This window comes from Somniosus microcephalus, chromosome 10, assembly GCF_052327205.1.
Source record: "Somniosus microcephalus isolate GS21.2 chromosome 10, FLI_Smic_1.0, whole genome shotgun sequence".
NCBI lineage: Eukaryota > Metazoa > Chordata > Chondrichthyes > Squaliformes > Somniosidae > Somniosus > Somniosus microcephalus.
This window is the reverse complement of record NC_140996.1, coordinates 5,332,382-5,350,356: the sequence shown is the minus strand read 5'-3', so window position 1 is coordinate 5,350,356 and position 17,975 is coordinate 5,332,382. Positions and strand designations below refer to the sequence as shown.

Genomic DNA, 17,975 nt, shown 5'->3' with positions numbered 1-17,975 from the left:
GCGGCACACTATGTTACAGCTTGCCATAAACAGAGGGACAACCGCTAAATATAAGAAAAGAGTATATATAAATTATATGAAAGTATATTTATACACTCAGGGATATATCTGTTTATACACTGTATGGATAGATCTGTATTTTTGTGAACAAACATGAATGTTTTTCGATGCTTTGGCAACATAAGATGTAACTTGTCATGCCAATAAAGCGATTTGAATTGAATTGAGAGAGCGACGGGGTGAGAGAGAGACGGGGGGTGAACAACAATACAACATGGCTGATTACCTGACCATGGTAAAGGATAGCAAACTGAGAAAAACCTTGACAATGTACAGACTTAGTGAACATAGCCTGGCGATCGAAAAAGGTAGACACAGGCAGACCCGGCTACCAAGAGAGGACAGGATATGCTCTCACTGCAGTCAGGGAGTGGTGGAGACAGAGATGCACTTCCTCACAGCTTGTAGAAAATATCAGGGCATAAGGGAGAATTTCTACCCAAAATTCACAAAAATATGCCCGGAATTCAGAAATTTGAATGACGACCAAAAACTCCCATACCTACTAGGGGAAGAGAGAAATTGTGTAACATTAGCGGCACACTATGTTACAGCTTGCCATAAACAGAGGGACAACCACTAAATATAAGAAAAGAGTACATACAAATTATATGAATGTATATTTATACACTCAGGGATATATCTGTTTATACACTGTATGGATAGATCTGTATTTTTGTGTACAACCATGAATGTTTTTCGATGCTTTGGCAACATAAGATGTACCTTGTCATGCCAATAAAGCGATTTGAATTGAATTGAATTGAATTGTGAGAGAGAGAGAGACGGGGGGGGGTGAGAGAGAGAGAGACGGGGGGTGAGAGAGAGAGAGACGGGGGTGAGAGAGAGAGAGACGGGGTGGTGAGAGAGACGGGGGGTGAGAGAAAGCGAGAGACAGGGTGAGAGAGAGAGAGAGAGACTGGGGGGAGAGAGAGAGAGACTGGGGGGGGAGAGAGAGAGAGACTGGGGGAGAGAGAGGATGGGATAGAGTAGATAGCAACAGACCGTTTCCAGTGGTCGAGGGGTCTAGAACGAAGGGACATGGCTATAAGATTAAATGTCAGAGATTTAGGACAGAGAGCGTGAGCCATTTTTTTTTACACTGCAGCCCAGAGTTAGTGATTGAAGCAGACACCATATCAACTTTTAAGAATAGGTTGGATAGATAGTCGAAGGAAAAGAGAATAAAGGGATATGGAAACAGGGTAAACACGTGGAATTAGGACTACTGTTTGTGTGGAGGATAAACAACAATGCAGAGTGGTTGGGCCAAATGGGCTGTTTCCATGTTGTAATTCTATATGACTTAAGGAATCCTAGCTTATTTCTCAGCTGACATGGATAATTTGCTTTTTGTTATTTTTTTTACTGTTAACATCCGATTTATCATCTACCTTTGTGCCATCTTTTGTGGGGTTCTTGTTTTCCTCTTGTAAGGATCCCCTGACTCCAAAAGATTTGAAGTTGACCTGTATTGGTGACAGTGATTTAACTTTATTCAGCACAAACAAGATTTAATACATTACAGTATTAGAGCGGTAGTTTACAGAGTATAATTGAGATTTATATTACCCCGTTATGCTCTGAGTAGAAGTCACGACTGTGAGTAAACCGCATCCTGTGTTTCTTGTCTCTCGGGTGTCCCCTGGATTCTTCATGTGGCTGTCGGGACCCCTTACTTATACCCTTACTATCATTCAAAACCTATGGCGCCTCACTGGACCAATCATTGGCTCACACCCAATTCCCCAAAATCCAATCATGAAAATACCACGTACACAGCACCTCTGCTTACTCAGATTTTGGTCTTATGACCCCCTGACATCATCTGTTTTTGACAACCAAGACTGATACCTGGGGCAGTTATGGCAATGAAAAACAACATGTCTCCACACTGAAGAGATAGGGCGTCCTTGATCATCCTGTGAGAGGCCCATGTTTCAGCTTCTAGCCAGACACCATACCTCCCTTTTTCCTTCTCCTAACATTCCAAAATGGTTACAGCTACAACTGACCTTGGTTCCCGTGCACAGCTAGCTCCACTCTATGCCCTATTCTTACAGTTGGCTGATATCCAACTTTTGTTAATTCACCCACAGCTTCTCTATTCGACTATAGCAGTCCTCTTTCTCACCCCAGGCTGTCTGGGTTACAGTTTGCTCACAGATCTTAATTACAAACAAAAGGGTTACATGTTTATTATAATTCAGATTACCATTGTATACAGTTGATGATTTTTACTTTTACATTTAATTTTTACACACAATTATCAATCCATTACTGATTATTAGAAGATACAAGTATTCTAAAAACCAAGTAATCCATGATAATCGTCTTCACATTGATGACACCCTCCGTCGTGTTGTGTGGCACTACCACCGTGCTAAATAGGGTAGATTCAAAACAGATCTAGCAGCTCAAAACTGGGCACCCATGAGGCTTTGAGGCTTTGTGGGCCATTAGCAGCAGCAGAATTGTATTCCACCACAATCTGTAACCTCATGGCCTGGCATATCCATTACCATCAAGCCAGGGGGCCAACCCTGGTTCAATGAGGACTGCAGAAGAGCATGCCAGGAGCAGCACCAGGCATACCTAAAAATGAGGTGCCAACCTGGGGAAGCTGCAACACAGCGGAAGCAGCATGCTATAGACAGAGCTAAGTGATCCCACAACCAGCGGATCAGATCAAAGCTCTGCAGTCCTGCCACATCCAGTCGTGAATGGTGGTGGACAATTAAGCAACTAACAGGAGGAGGAGGCTCCATGAATATCCCCATTTGCAGTGATGGAGCCCAGCACGCGAGTGCAAAAGGCAAGGCTAAAGCGTTTGCAACCATCTTCAGCCAGAAAAGCTGAGTGGATGATCCATATCGGCCTCCTCCTGAGGTCTCCACTATCACAGAAGCCAGTTTTCAGCCAATTCGGTTCACTCCACGTGATATCAAGAAACGGCTGAGTGCACTGGATACAGCAAAGGCTATGGGCCCCGACAACATCCCGGATGTCATGCTGAAGACTTGTGCTCCAGAACTAGCCAAGCTGTTCCAGTATAGCTACAACACTGGCATGTACCCAACAATTTGGAAAACTGCCCAGGTCTGTCCTGTCCGCAAAAAGCAGGACAAATCCATTCCGGCCAAAAGCGATGGAAGGTGTCATCGACAGTGCTATCAAACGGCACTTACTCACCAATAAGCTGCTTATTGATGCTCAGTTTGGGTTCCGCCAGGTCCAGACCTCATTACAGCCTTGGTCCAAACATGGACAAAGGAGCTGAATTCCAGAGGTGAGTTGAGAGTAACTGCCCTTGACATCAAGGCAGCATCTGACCGAGTGCGGCACCAAGGAGCCCTAGTAAAACTGAAGTCAGGGGGAATCGGGGGGGAAAACTCTCCACTGGCTAGAGTCATACCTAGCACAAAGGATGATGGTTGTAGTTGTTGGGGGTCAATCATCACAGCCCCAGGACATCGCTGCAGGAGTTCCTCAGGGCAGTGTCCTAGGCCCAACCATCTTCAGCTGCTTCATCAATGACCTTCCCTCCATCATAAGTTCAGAAGTGGGGATGTTCACTGATGATTGCACAGTGTTCAGTTCCATTCGCAACTCCTCAGATAATGAAGCAGTCCATGCCCGAATGCAGCAAGACCTGGATGACCTTCAGGCTTGGGCTGATAAGTGGCAAATAACATTCGCACCACACAAGTGCCAAGCAATGACTATCTCCAACAAGCGAGTCTAACCACCGCCCCTTGACATTCAACGGTATTACCATCGCCGAATCCCCCACCATCAACATCCTGGGGGTTACCATTGACGAGAAACTTAACTGGACCAGCCACATAAATACTGTGGCTACAAGAGCAGGTCAGAGACTGGGTATTCTGCGGCAAGTGTCTCGCCTCCTGGCTCCCCAAAGCCTTTCCACCATCTACAAGGCACACGTCAGGAGTGTGATGGAATGCTCTCCCCTTGCCTGGATGAGTGCAGCTCCAACAATGCTCAAAAAGCTCGACACCATCCAAGACAAAGCCCGCTTGATTGGCACCCCATCCATCAGCTTAATCATTCACTCCCTCCACCAACAGCGCATCATGGCTGCAGTGTGTACCATCTACAAGATGCACTGCAGCAACTCGCCAAGGCTTCTTCAGCAGCACCTCCCAAACCTGCGACCTCTACCACCTAGAAGGACAATGACAGGCGCGTGGGAATACCATCACCTCCAAGTTCCACACCATCCTGACTTGGAAATATATCGGCCCGTATAGGAGGCTTCCTGTGTGCGGATGCCTCCTATCGGGAAAAAATCTACGCCCTTATCTGAGGGCTCCCGAGGTCCGGCCATTTCTGATCCTGGGCCTCTCCACAGTCGAAATGCGCTGGGCCCACGTATTCCAGGGGCGCATGTGGTTCACGTGGGCCAGGCGAGCCAATAGGAGAAGGGGATCAAGGAGAAGGAAGGTGAGCAGGAATTTAAAAATTCAATGAGAAATGAAAAAGCAATAGAGCAGGATAGAGATGGGGGAAATAACCAGAGTGTGACAGGAAGGGACAGAATGTTTAAAAATAAGAGTGCAACAGAAAATGGGACCAAAACAAGAAGAAATGGTAAAAAGACAAAGTTAAAGCTCTATATCTGAATGCACGCAGCATTCGTAACAAGATAGATGAGTTGATGGCACAGAAACAAATGAGTATGATCTGATCGCCATTACAGAGACGTGGTTGCAATGTGACCAGGGTTTGGGAATTGAATATTCCAGGGTATTTGACAATTCGGAAGGATAGACAGAAAGGAAAGGGAGGTGGGGTGGCTTTGTTGGTGAAGGTAGGGATCAGTGCAGTGATGAGAAGTGATATTGGCTCAGAAGATCAAAATGTAGAATCGGTTTGGGCGTTAATAAAAAAATAATAAGGGGAAAAAGTCTCTGGTGGGTGTAGTCTATAGGCCCCCGAACAGTAACAATGCTGTTGGACAGAGTATAAATCAACAAATAATGGAAGCCTGTAAAAAAGGTATGGTAATAATCATGGGTGATTTTAATCTCCATATTGATTGGACAAATCAAATTGGCCATGGTAGCCTTGAGGAGGAGTTCATAGAGTGCATCTGGGATGGTTTCCTAGAACAGTTTGTAATGGAACCAACCAGGGAGCAGGCTATCTTGGATCTGGTACTGTGTAATGAGACAGAATCAATAAATGATCTCACAATAAAGGATCCTCTAGGAAAGAGTGATCATAGCATGATTGAATTTCAAATTCAATTGGAGAGAAAGTTGTATCTCAAACCAGTGTCCTGATCTTAAACAAAGGCAATTACAATGGCATGAGGGCAGAACTGGCTAAAGTGGACTGGAAAAATAAATTCAAGGGTAAGACAGTTGAAATGCAGTGGTGGACATTTAAGGAGATATTTCATAACTCTCAACAAAAATATATTCCAGTGAGAAAGAAAGATTTTAAGAGAAGGGAGCACCATCCATGGCTAACTAAGGAAGTAAAGGATGGTATCAAATTGAAAACAAAGGCATACAATGTTGCCAAGATTGGTGGGAGACCAGAGGATTGGGAAATTTTTAAAAACCAGCAAAGGATGACTAAAAAAATAATAAAGAGAGAGATGATGAATTATGAGAGTAAACTGGCAAGAAATATTAAAACAGATAGTAAGTGCTTCTACGGGTATATAAAAAGGAAGAGAGTAGCTAAAGTAAACGTTGGTCCCTTCGAGGATGAGACTGGGGAATTAATAATGGGGAACGGGGAAATGGCAGAGACTCTGAACAAATATTTTGTATCTGTCTTCACGGTAGAAGACACTAACAACATCCCAATAATGGATAATCAAGGGGCCACAGGGAGGGGGGAACTAAAGACAATCACGATCACTAAGGAAATAGTATTTGGTAAAATAATGGGACTAAAAGACGACAAGTCCGCAGGACCAGATGGCCTGCATCCCAGGGTCTTAAAAGAAGTGGCTGCAGAGATAGTGGATGCATTGGTTGCAATATACCAAAATTCCCTGGACTCTGGAGAGGTCCCAGCGGATTGGAAAACCGCAAATGTAACACTGCTATTTAAGAAAGGAGGGAGACAGAAAGCAGGAAACTATAGACCAGTTAGCCTAACATCTGTCGTTGGGAAAATGCTGGAGTCCTTCATTAAGGAAACAGTAGCAGGGCATTTGGAAAATCATAATGCAGTCAAGCAGAGTCCGCATGGTTTTATGAAAGGATAATCATGTTTAACAAATTTGCTGGAGTTCTTTGAGGATGTAACGAGCAGGGTGGACAAAGGTGAGCCAGTGGATGTGGTGTATTTGGATTTCCAGAAGGCATTCGATAAAGTGCCACATAAAACGTTACTGTATAAGATAAGAACTCACGGAATTGGGGGTAATGTATTAGCATGGATAGAGAATTGGCTAACTAACAGAAAGCAGAGAGTCAGGATAAATGGGTCATTTTCCAGTTGGCAAATGGTAATTAGTGGGGTGCCACAGGGATCGGTGCTGGGGCCTCAACTATTTACAATCTACGTTAATGACTTGGATGAAGGGACCGAGTGTAATGTAGCCAAGTTTGCAGATGATACAAAGATGGGTGGGAAAGCAAGTTGTGCAGAGGACTCAAATAATCTGCAAAGGGATATAGACAGGCTAAGTGAGTGGGCAAACATTTGGCAGATGGAGTATAATGTGGGAAAGTGCGAGGTTATCCACTCTGGCAGGAAAAATAAAAAAGCAAACTATTATTTAAATGGAGAGAGATTACAAAATGCTACAGTTCAGAGGGACCTGGGGGTCCTTGTGCATGAAACACAAACATTTAGCATGCAGGTAGAGCAAGTAATCAAAAAGACAAATGGAATGTTGGCCTTTATTTCAAGTGGGTTGGAGTATAAAAGCAGGGAAGTCCTGCTACAACTGTACAGGGTATTGGTGAGACCACACCTTGAGTACTGCGTACAGTTTTGGTCTCCTTATTTACGGAAGGATATACTTGCATTGGAGGCAGTTCAGAGACGATTCACTAGGTTAATTCCAGAGATAAGGGGGTTGACTTATGAGGAAAGGTTGAGCAGGCTCGGCCTATACTCATTGGAATTTAGAAGAATGAGAGGCGATCTTATTGAAACATGTAAGATACTGAGGGGGCTCGACAGGGTAGATGCAGAGAGAATGTTTCCCCTCGTGGGGGAATCTAGAACTCGGGGGCATAGTTTCAGAATAAGGGGTTGCCCTTTTATAACTGAGATGAGGAATTTCTTCTCTCAGAGGTTTGTAAATCTGTGGAATTCTCTGCCCCAGAGAGCTGTGGAGGCTGGGTCATTAAATACATTTAAGGTGGAGATAGACAAATTTTTGCATGATAAAGAAGTGAAGGGCTATGGGGAATGGGCAGGGAAGTGGCTTTGAGGCCAAGATCAGCCATGATCTTATTGAATGGCGGAGCAGGCTCGAGAGGCCAAGTGGCCTACTCCTGCTCCTATTTCTTATGTTCTTAGACCTGTCAAAAGTATGAATGGGGATCACTGAAAAAACACGTTAAAACATTAAATACATTTTTAAAAAACCATCACATTTTTAAAATGAGTTAAAATTACATTAAATTAAATATTTTAAACAAATTAAATTTTTTGAAAAAAGTAATTAAAGTTTTTTACGGGGCTAAAAATAAACTTCCCATTTTTAAAAGTATTTTTAAATTATAAATGAGTGAAAAAATTTTTTTTTAATTTACTTTTTTAAACTCTTATGCTGGTAAAAGCAGGCCTTACGCCTGCTTTTTACCAGGCGTAAGATTTTTAAGTGATTTCAGCGGGCAGAGGTTCTGCAGAAAGCGGAATCTCCACCTGCAGAGGCCCATCTCCAGGGTAGGCAGATCAGAAATGCCGGTTTTCAGCGCATGCGCTTCGCACGCCTGAAACCGGCATTTCCGATGTCCCTGCAGGTGTGTACAGAGCTCGTACGCACCCGTAGGGATCGGAAAGTACGGGCCATTGCTTTTCCTTCATCATCGCTGGGTCAAAATCCTGGAACTCCCTCCCTAACCACACTGTGGGAGTTCCATCACCACACAATGCAGCGGTTCAAGAAGGCGGCTCACCACCACCTTCTCAAGGGCAACTAGTGATGGGCAATAAATGCTGGCCTTGCCAGCGACACCCACATCCCAGGAATGAATTTTAAAAACTTACACCCTCCCCATAGTTCCTAGCAGGCTGCAATGTTTTTCCCCCATTTGTTTTTTTTTAAGAAGAGGAGGAGGATCAATGCAGGGACAATAGGCTGCTCTGGGAGCACAGGAGACACATTGCAACCACCTGCCGGTACCTCACATCCAGAATATACAGAGCTTGTTCTCTAGCTGATCCACGAGCAATGCTTGCAGAGGCTGTGTTTCACAAAGGAAGCTATCGATTAGTCATGCCAGATGCTGCAATCTGACAGCTAGCTCCCCCTAGGCACTGCACTTCAGTGGCTGAAGGTCACAATTGCCCTGAACTTTTATGCTGTGGGATCATTTCAGGCTGCCTTAGTGGACATCGGTAACATCAGCTGTATATAAATGCATAAAGCAAGTCACATATGCATTGTTTGCTAAAGCAAGCCAATTCATCCAGTTATCATGGACAACCGCCTGCAGCCTGAAGGGCTACTGAAATTTTATTCCGCAAGGTCCAAGAAATCCTAGGTTGTTCCTTCGAAGTCATACAAGCACCCTTCATTAATCCTATCACCTACGTTAACAGGAAAGATCTCCAATCTCTCAAATGTAATAAACAGGAATACATCATGAAGTGGTTTAGCATTTTTCTGGCAGCTGTTGTGATGCCTTTAATTTTAAGGTAATTCACCATGCCTGCACTCTGACCTAGGAAGGCTAGTTTCTCTGGACCCTGGGAGATTATATCCTCTATGGTCTTGGCTGATGACATTTGTGGTTTTCCCTAAGACACCAGTGCAGCACCGCTATAACAAGGCCAGCTCTTCCACCCCAGATGTCATAAAATACACAGTTGGAATTCTGAAGGCACACTTTAGGTGTCTGGATCAGTCTGCAATATAGTCCACCCCGGGTCTCAAAGGTTGTGGTGATGTGCTAGCCTCTGTACAACTTAGCCTTACAAAGCAGCTTCATCATAGAGACCCTGGAAGGAAGGCACCTAAAAGAAACATATGTACACACAGGAACTTTACAGCTGCCATTACTTCAATGAAAATGTATACTGTGTGTACCTACTGTTTCATTCCACATGTCTCCGTGATGCTAGTTCTCTTGAGCCTAGTTTGTTATTTTCTTCAGGACTATCTGTGTAGCAAGAGTGCTGGAGGTGGCTGACTGTTGCCTTCCAATAGGAGCCTCTTGAGACTGATTGCCCACTGTCGCATGGTAGGTAAGTCCTGAGATGGGCCAGCTATAGGCTGACTTCTTGGATTTCTGTATGGGCATACTGGCCCTGTCTCCTTTCTGTCAAGTGTGCAGGCATCTGAAGGGGGTTGGTGGGAGAGTGCACATGGGCTGCCATCCTGAGAGAGATCAGTATCTGTCTATAGTGCCTCTGTCATTGCAGCCTGCACTGAAGGGCGGCCTGAAGCTGCTACTTGCTTCAGAGGGTCTGTAGTACTGCAGTGCTGTTGATCAAGGTGCTACACATGTAGAAAGTTGATTCCTCCAATTGACTCGACATTGGCTGCACATACATTTGATGCTCTGCAAGCATCCGTTGAACAGCCGGGCCTATGAGCCCTGGGTCCTGAGGTTTTTTTAGCAGGGGATGACCTCTTCCTCAATCACTGATATCTTCCTCCTTATCTGCCACTCCAGCTTTTTCTGCCCCTTGTGCTTTGTGCATCACCCTGTGCACTCCACTCAGGCTCATTATGTACTGCCCCTCAGCTGGTTGTTTCTGCGGTGGTGCCTGGCATGGAGAAAGTGATTGACGGTGTGCATGATGACGTGCTGACAGGCCAGAAGGAGTGGGATATGGGAAATCCTTCTCTGCTTCTTGGTGTGGTGTATCTAGAGGAGGACAGAAGAAAGGTTAGATGGTGTTGCTGAGTACCAGACCGTGTGACTTTCAGTAGAAGGAGTGACATACGGGTTTTATGATATAGTTTGCTGACAGGTTATGCCATTGGAGCCTGCACTGCTGGTTGGCCTGGAGCTGCTACATACAGTACTTCAGGGTGGACTGTAGTACTACAAACTGCTACAGCTGAGAAGGAAGAGAATCGGACTGTCATGACAAACCTGCAACTGACACTTGCCTTCTGATTCCCTATCTCCCACATTCCAACACATCTTCCGAGTGTGGCGTGAGAGAACGTAGCTTAGGGGTTCCATCATTGCTATTTTCTCTCGTGTGCCAAGGGTATTCTGCTTTAAGGAGAATGTAAGAAGTGAGAATGCAGTCACATCGCGGTGTCAACAGGTGACTGCTGTAAAAGCTCTTCAAATAAAGAGAAGCTAAAGAGGAAAAAGTAAACTTGTTGCAACGTATTTTCTTCAGGAAAAGCTCCATCCTGTGTGAGCCATTTCCAGAGATTGTATAATAACCCTGTTGTCACTCTTATTCCCTGCCAAGTTTAAAATTGAAAGGCCTTTAGAATATCTTTCTTAGCCAATTTTTGCCTATCTTGTTCGAAGCTATAGTTGGTGATTATTTCTGTCTGTGCAGTGTGATAGTAATGCACAATCTTGGAATGAAAGTACACAGTCCGAAGACTTACGAAGACTAATATATTTGTATCTAACTTAGACCTTCCACAAATATTCTTCAATTCAGAACATTTTCAATCAATGCATTTAGTAAAGATCTAAATTGATTCAAAGTAAGACATGAGTTGTATTTTTCATTAGGGAACAGCTGAAAAAAGCCGCACATTATTTGCTATGCCAATTTTGAAAATTATTTTCCTTGTTTTTTAACAGAGTTCAAATGGGCCTGTGCGGCGCTCCATGCATGAAAAAGCGGTTGATCGTAGAAATATAAACAAGGAGCACAACAGCAACTTTAAGGCCGGATATGTTCCCATTGATGAAGAGAGACTGCACAGGACAGGGTTACGAGGTCGTAAGGGCAATCTGGCTATTTGTGTAATTGTCCTTATGTTTATCCTGGCGGTGATTAATTTAATTGTGAGTACAATGTTTTGGCAATATGTTGATAATAATAGACAATACTCAGTGTTAATAGGAATACATATGATTGTAATATACAAAATTAAGAAAATTCTGATAATTATTTAAGCAATACTAGTGCAGAATCTGAAAGTGTTAACTTTTCAGCTCTTGGAACAGCTGTGTGTCTCCACATTGCCATAATCTTGCTCATCATAGTGATTTTGTCCTTTAGGTTGGTCAGTGCACTCATACAAATTAGTTTTTTTTTGTTTTGTACAAGCTTAGTAACCATGCTGGTTACATGGTTGAATTCTAACTCCAGAACATTGATTTAGTACATCATGTTTATGTGACTTGTACTGTAATTTGTTGTCTGCATAATAGCATTGTCTCCAGTACAAATGTGTGTAAAGGATGGTTAATCTTTAACTTCTGTGTTCTCCTTTAGTCCTCTTGCTATTTTTATGTTGATGATCATTTACCTAAACTGCATCAGTTGATAAGTAAGGAATTGAGAATGCTGTTTTGTATCACGAATAAGAAGAGCATTTATGCTCTTATTGTGTAAGTTAATTGAGCCACTTGTTACCCTTTTTATGTTTCAGTGCTCCATTTCTGCATGGTATACTGCCATAGTGCAGTATGCATACTAGTAGGGTCTATTGGCAGAAATGAAATACCTATAAATGCAATAATTTGGGCAATCTTTCCAAATGACAGCAAGAAGAGCATTTTAAAATAGTAGATTATTTATCTCAGGTCAGTAGTGCTTTTGACTCCTGATTTGAGCTGAAGTGTCTGTCACAGATAACATCAGCTGGCATTAAACTCCTGAGAACTCTTTGGATACACATCAACCATATTTTAAGCATGCTTATCATTCTGATAGACCTTGATTAAAAATAATTCAAAAAGAAACTTTAAACTTCAGTGTGATTATAAAAAGTAACATGCGTTTTGATAACATCTCGACTAGAACTATTACTTGCTTCCCGATTACTGTTCTAAATCTGTTACTTTTGGACTCTTTATAGTAGTGACACTACAGGGGAACCCATGACCTTCTGACACCGAGTGTAGAGTGCTATTACTGAGTCAAGGATGACACCTAAAGTGGTGAAGCTGGTTCATGTGACACAATGAAAAGTATTAAAGCAGCTAGTAGTTCTATCTAATGTCTGTTGAAGAATTTCAACTCGTTTAGCAGCTTGTCTGACTGTGTACTTGCACTAGTTCATGGTTTTAACAAGAATGTGTGTGAAAGGGCTTCACTGTGGTGATTTTGTTTTAGATATTTTCTCTTTATTTTTTTTCAAAGAGCTGTGTATTTATGAAATTATCGATGGCAAAATAACCTTTAGAATGTTATGTTTTGAAAAATAGATTATTTTGAAAACAATTGTAAATATTTGTATGGCAGTCTAGTACTTTTCCTGTGACACTCATTCACTTGAAGTAGTCCAAATGATAGGTACCCCTAGATCCCAGACTCCTATTGGAAGCCAATTAGTTAAATGATTGTCCAGTACAAACTGTTCTGAACCAAGTTTCAGGATAAAAAAACAACCTTCGTTGTTTAGCAGCAGTGGTGCAATTGTGCAATTGAAATTGTTCATTTATTTTAAAACTAAAAATACGGCTGGATTGTACTGATTATCAATTGGCTTTCCAGTTATATAACATGTTACGGTGGAACATCCCTCATTGTGTTCATTTAGCAAGGGAACAAGGGGTAAACATGACTGTTACTATTTCAGATTACACTTGTTATCTGGGCTGTAATTCGAATCGGTCCCAATGGCTGTGATAGTATGGAGTTCCACGAGGAAGGGTTGCTACGGTTCAAACAGGAGTCTGACATGGGAGTGGTATATCCCATGCACAAGAGCACTGTGGGAGGCAGAAAAGATGAAGACTTGTTGATCACTGGCAACAACCAACCAGTAAGCCTAACTTTTAATATTTTAAAGTTTTACAAGTACAATAAAGGATAAACAACGTGAATACAGTTTCGAAAAAAATGGCTGAGGTTATCAAAGCTCTAAACTAGATATGGAGAGTTGACATAAGCATGAACCATCATAATATACAGTGGGCAAACAGGGGCGAAACCATGAGAGAAATCCCTCAAAATAGTTGAATTTCCATGAGGGGCTAGAAATACAAAGATATTCATCTAGAGTCCCCCAAAGATCTATCCTTGGCCCCTTCCCATTTCTCAGCTACATGCTGCCCTTGGCGACATCATCCGAAAACACAACGCAAGATTCCACATGTAAGCTGATGATACCCAGCTCTACCTCACCACCACCACCTCTCTCGACCTCCACTGCATCTGATTTGTCACGCTGCTTGTCTGACATCCAGTACTGGATGAGTACAAATTTCCTCCAATTAAATATTGGGAAGACCTAAGCCATTGTCTTCGGGGAGACCATTAATTCTGTTCCTGAGCCACCTATTCCACCCCCTTCCGTGGCCACTGTCTGAGGCTGAACCAGACTGTTCCAATCTCGGCGCCCTAACCCTGAGCTGAGCTTCTGACCCTCCTCCCTCCCCCTCCAATATGCTTTCCCAACACCAAGACCGCCTACTTCCACATCTAATATTGCCCCTCTCCGCCCCTGCCTCAGCCCATCTGCTGATGAAATCCTCATCCATGCTTTTGGTACCTCCAGATTTGATGATTCTGGTGCTCTCCTGGTCAATCGCCCATCTTCCACCCTTTGTAAACTTCAGCTCATCCAAAGTTCTGCTACCTGTATCCCAACTTGCACCAGGTCGCGCTCCCCCATCATCCCTGTGCTCGCTGTCCTACGTTTACTCCTAGTCAAGCCACCAACTCAAATTTAAAATTCTCATCCTTATACTCAAATCCCTCCATAGCCTCGCCCCTCCCTATCTCTGTAAGCTCCTCCAGCCCTACAATCCTCTGAGATCTCTGCGTTCCTCCAATTCTGGCCTTTTGTGCACCTCGATTTCCTTTGCCTCACCATTGGTGGCCGTGCCTTTAGCTGTCTATGCTTTAAGCTCTGGAATTCCCTCCCTAAATCTCTCCACCTCTCTCCTTTAAGAGCCTTAAAACCTACCTCTTTGACCAAGCTTTTGGTCACCTGTTCTAATACCTCCTTTTCTGGCTCGGTGTCAATATTTGTTTGATAACACTCCTGTGAAGTGCCTTGGGATGTTTTACTACGTTAAAGGTGCTATATAAATGCAAGTTGTTATTAAAGCCCTCTGCGTGTTGGTTCAGTAGAATGTTGTCGCGCCACGTTCATGTTTAAGCTAATAAGGACAGCACAGTTCCAGAGGGACCAAGACAGACACATACCACAAGACCGCGGACAAGATACAGCCCACTGCCCTTTATTCAAATTAACTGATCATTCAATTTATTTAGCACTAAATTCCCACTTTGTGATGTTATTTACATTGTTTAATTTGTTATTGGTAATTACATTTTTTAGCATAAACATAATTTGGAATTATCAGGTACAGACTACAGAGGTGTGCTAGCAACTTCAAAAATGAGGACCCTCTAAAAGGGTAGAGGTTCAGGAAGGAATGAGGTAGTAGGGAAGGGCATGTGGGTAGAGAGGGGTTGTTTATGAATTTATCTACATAACCACAAACAAAATTGAAAGCTTAACAACAACTTGCATTTATATAGCATCTTTAACGTAGCAAAACATCCCAAGGCACTTCACGAGCAATATCAATTAAAAAAAATTGACACCAAGACACAGAAGGAGATATCAGGACAGATGACCAAAAGCTTGGTCAAAGAGGTAGGTTTTAAGGAGGATCTTAAAGGAGGAGAGAGAGGTTTAGGGAGGGAATTCCAGACCTTAGGGCGAAGGCAGCCGAAAGCACGGCTGCCAGTGGTGGAGCGATTAAAATCGGGGATGTGCAAGATGCCAGAATTGGAGGAGCGCAGAGATAGAGAGGGGCGAGGCCATGGAGGGATTTGAAAACAAGGATGAGGATTTTAAAATTGAGGCGTTGTCGGACCGGGAGCCAGTGTCGGTCAGCAAGCACAGGGGTAATGGGTGAACGAGACTTGGTGCGAATTAAGATACGGCAGTAGAGTTTTGGATGAGCACAAGTTTATATAGGGTGGAAGATGGGAAGCTGGCCAGGAGAGCATTGGAATAGTCAAATCTAGAGGTAACAAAGGCATGGATGAGGGTTTCAGCTGCAGGTAAGCTGAGACAGGGTCGGACTTGGCTGATGTTATGGAGGTGGAAGTAGGCAGTCTTGGTGATGGAGCGGATATGTGGTCGGAAGCTCATCTCAGGGTCAAACACAACACCAAGGTGTGTGCTTGTGATACTTACATTGGCTGGTAGGTATTGCAGATTGTCGTCTTGAATGCGTAGATGACCTGTCTTCTGCTGGTGTGTTTGTGCCTGGGTGATGACCAAATTGCAGATGTATAGTGGTAGAACCCATTGCATATGTATATGTGGTCAGCTAAAATTGCAATATACAGGAAACTCTTTGGTATCTGGCACCGACGGGACCGGCGTGTTGCCAGTTGATTAAAAATTCCGGATGACGGAGAGGGTTATCTACCGAGGCTATTTTTAACAAACAAAAACAAAAAAAATCAAGAAATGTGCAGTATACAGTAATTGGGTACTCGCCTACAGAATGTTGTGTTAAATGGATGGTGGAAGATGCTTCATTAAGTACAGTACTGCCAGTTGAGGGTAATCCATAACTCTTTAATTACTTAACAGTAAAACAAAACTTATACAGTAAACAACTGTATACAGTACTGTAGTTGACTGTACACACAGAAAAACGGCGGATCGGAAGAGACTACCGCAGCGCGGGAGAGTCAGACTCCTGTTATTGAGGTGTTCGGACTTCTGACAGCGCCAAGAAGCCGAGTAGTGGCAATTTGGAGAACTACCCTCACTGACTAACTCAGCCACCGCGGGAGACTCTGACTTGGACTCGGCAACATTTCCGGTTATTGAGGTGTTGTTTTCGGAGTATGAATTTTGCCGCTTAATAGAGAATTCCGGAAATTTAGGTGCCGTTTAAACAAGAGTTTCCTGTAAAAGGTTTATTACAACTCCATATTGATGGAAGCTTTTTATAATAAAGTTGTGCTGTGGATAGTAGAAATAATGTACCTCCTGATCATTAACTAGCTAAGTGGAAATGTGATTATTATTGATTCCATGGGTATTTGTGATAGTAATATTTTCTTTTAAAGTAGTAACTAACTGGTAAGAGAAGCTTGTACATTCTGAACAGGTGTAAAAGTATAAGACCGAAGCTATTGAGTAAGCATCAGTAACAGTGGAAATGTGATCATTGTCCCATTACAATAAAATGTACTTCTACAACTAATACAGCACAGTATGAGTGAACATATTGGTATTTTCCAATTTAGCGTGCCAAAGCCTATAAAAAAGATTCCTACATCTTTATTAAAAATGTACAGGCATACACTTTGGGCCCAAATATCTTTAAACGCAACCAGTTATAAGAATTATTGTAAGTACTATGTCATCTGTAATTTGTGTAATGTTAAAATCCAATAGCTAACAATGCAAAACATTTCTTAGTATTTTTTATAGTGCAGCGTATTCCTGAAAGTGGCCACCTTTTTATTTCCTTTTTTAGGCTTCTTTGTTCCACATACCATTCCTCATCTTTGGAAGGAGAGGGGAGAAGGTAATTGACCTGCTTCCCTATCTCTCCCAATGGTTCTTCATGAGGTGCATAAGAGTAGACTCAGATGTTTTCTTTCCTGCCCTGTGGGGAAGCGCCTGGCTTAAACTTGCTGCCTCTTTCCGACAGCATAGCTGAAATTGAAAACTCACCTTGTTGGAGCAAGTCTTGTGGATCCAACCCTAAGATCTGCCCCTCTGTGTCAACCAGCCAAATGGTTATTTATTTGGTAACTTGAAGGGTGGCAAAGAAAAACAAACCTGGATGAGTTCCTGTGCAATTCTTGTTCGTGTTGCATATTAATGCACCTATAGATTCATAATCATAACTTTTGCTTCTATGCCCCTTTAGGTGGTGTTTCAGCAGGGAACAACCAAGCTCAGTGTAGAGAAGGACAAAACCTCCATCACCAGTGACATTGGCATGTCTTTTGTTGATCCCCGGACCCAGAAAACTGTGTTCAGCACTGACTATGATAACCATGAGTTCCATTTGCCCAAAGGCGTGAAGACGCTGAATGTACAGAAGGCATCCACAGAAAGGGTTAGTGTTCAACATGTTAGGTTTTTTCAATGTTAAAGATATCATGCTATGTCACACACAAGAGCTGCAATTTTATTCTTCTCTTAGGCAGTCCCTCGGAGGATGATTTGCTTCCACATTAAAAATGAGTTCGCAGGTGACTGATTAGTCCAATGCGGGACCTACAGTCTCTGTCACAGTTGGGGCAGACGGTGGTTGAAGGGGCGGGTGGGTGGGGTGCTTGGGTTGACGTGCGCTCCTTGCGCTGCCTGCGCTTGGCTTCCGCTTGCTCCCGGCGAAGAGATTCGAGGTGTTCGGCGCCTTCCCGGATGCTTCTCCTCCACTTTGTGCGGTCTTGGGCCAGGGATTCCCAGGTGTCGGTGGGGATGTTACACTTTTTCAAGGAGGTTTTGAGGGTGCCCTTGAAGCGTTTCCTCTGGAGCTCTCTTGCCGTGCCGGAGTTCCGAGTAGAGCGCTTGTTTTGGGAGTCTCGTATCGGGCATGCGGACAATGTGATCCGTCCATCGGAGCTGATCGAGCGTGGTCAAAGCTTCAATGCTGGGT

The 17,975-nt window shown here is 43.3% G+C and overlaps 1 protein-coding gene across 1 annotated transcript; it reads left to right on the top strand.

Annotated features, from left to right (window-relative positions):
• Positions 1–11,000: 11,000 nt before the first annotated feature.
• Positions 11,001–17,483, top strand: LOC147111399 (beta-sarcoglycan-like). Its single transcript, XM_085998360.1, has 3 exons — positions 11,001–11,216; positions 12,959–13,144; positions 17,241–17,483. The coding sequence occupies exons 1-3, from the start codon at positions 11,037–11,039 to the stop codon at positions 17,466–17,468; spliced, it is 594 nt and encodes a 197-aa protein (XP_085854486.1). The 5' UTR covers positions 11,001–11,036; the 3' UTR covers positions 17,469–17,483.
• Positions 17,484–17,975: the final 492 nt, after the last annotated feature.

Bases quoted from the DNA above. Each gene is read 5' to 3' on its own strand.
- LOC147111399 (XM_085998360.1), top strand. From the start codon at position 11,037: ATGCATGAAAAAGCGGTTGATCGTAGAAATATAAACAAGGAGCACAAC. The intron at 11,217-12,958 runs GTGAGTACAATG...TTACTATTTCAG, and splicing joins TGGCGGTGATTAATTTAATT to ATTACACTTGTTATCTGGGC. The intron at 13,145-17,240 runs GTAAGCCTAACT...ATGCCCCTTTAG, and splicing joins TCACTGGCAACAACCAACCA to GTGGTGTTTCAGCAGGGAAC.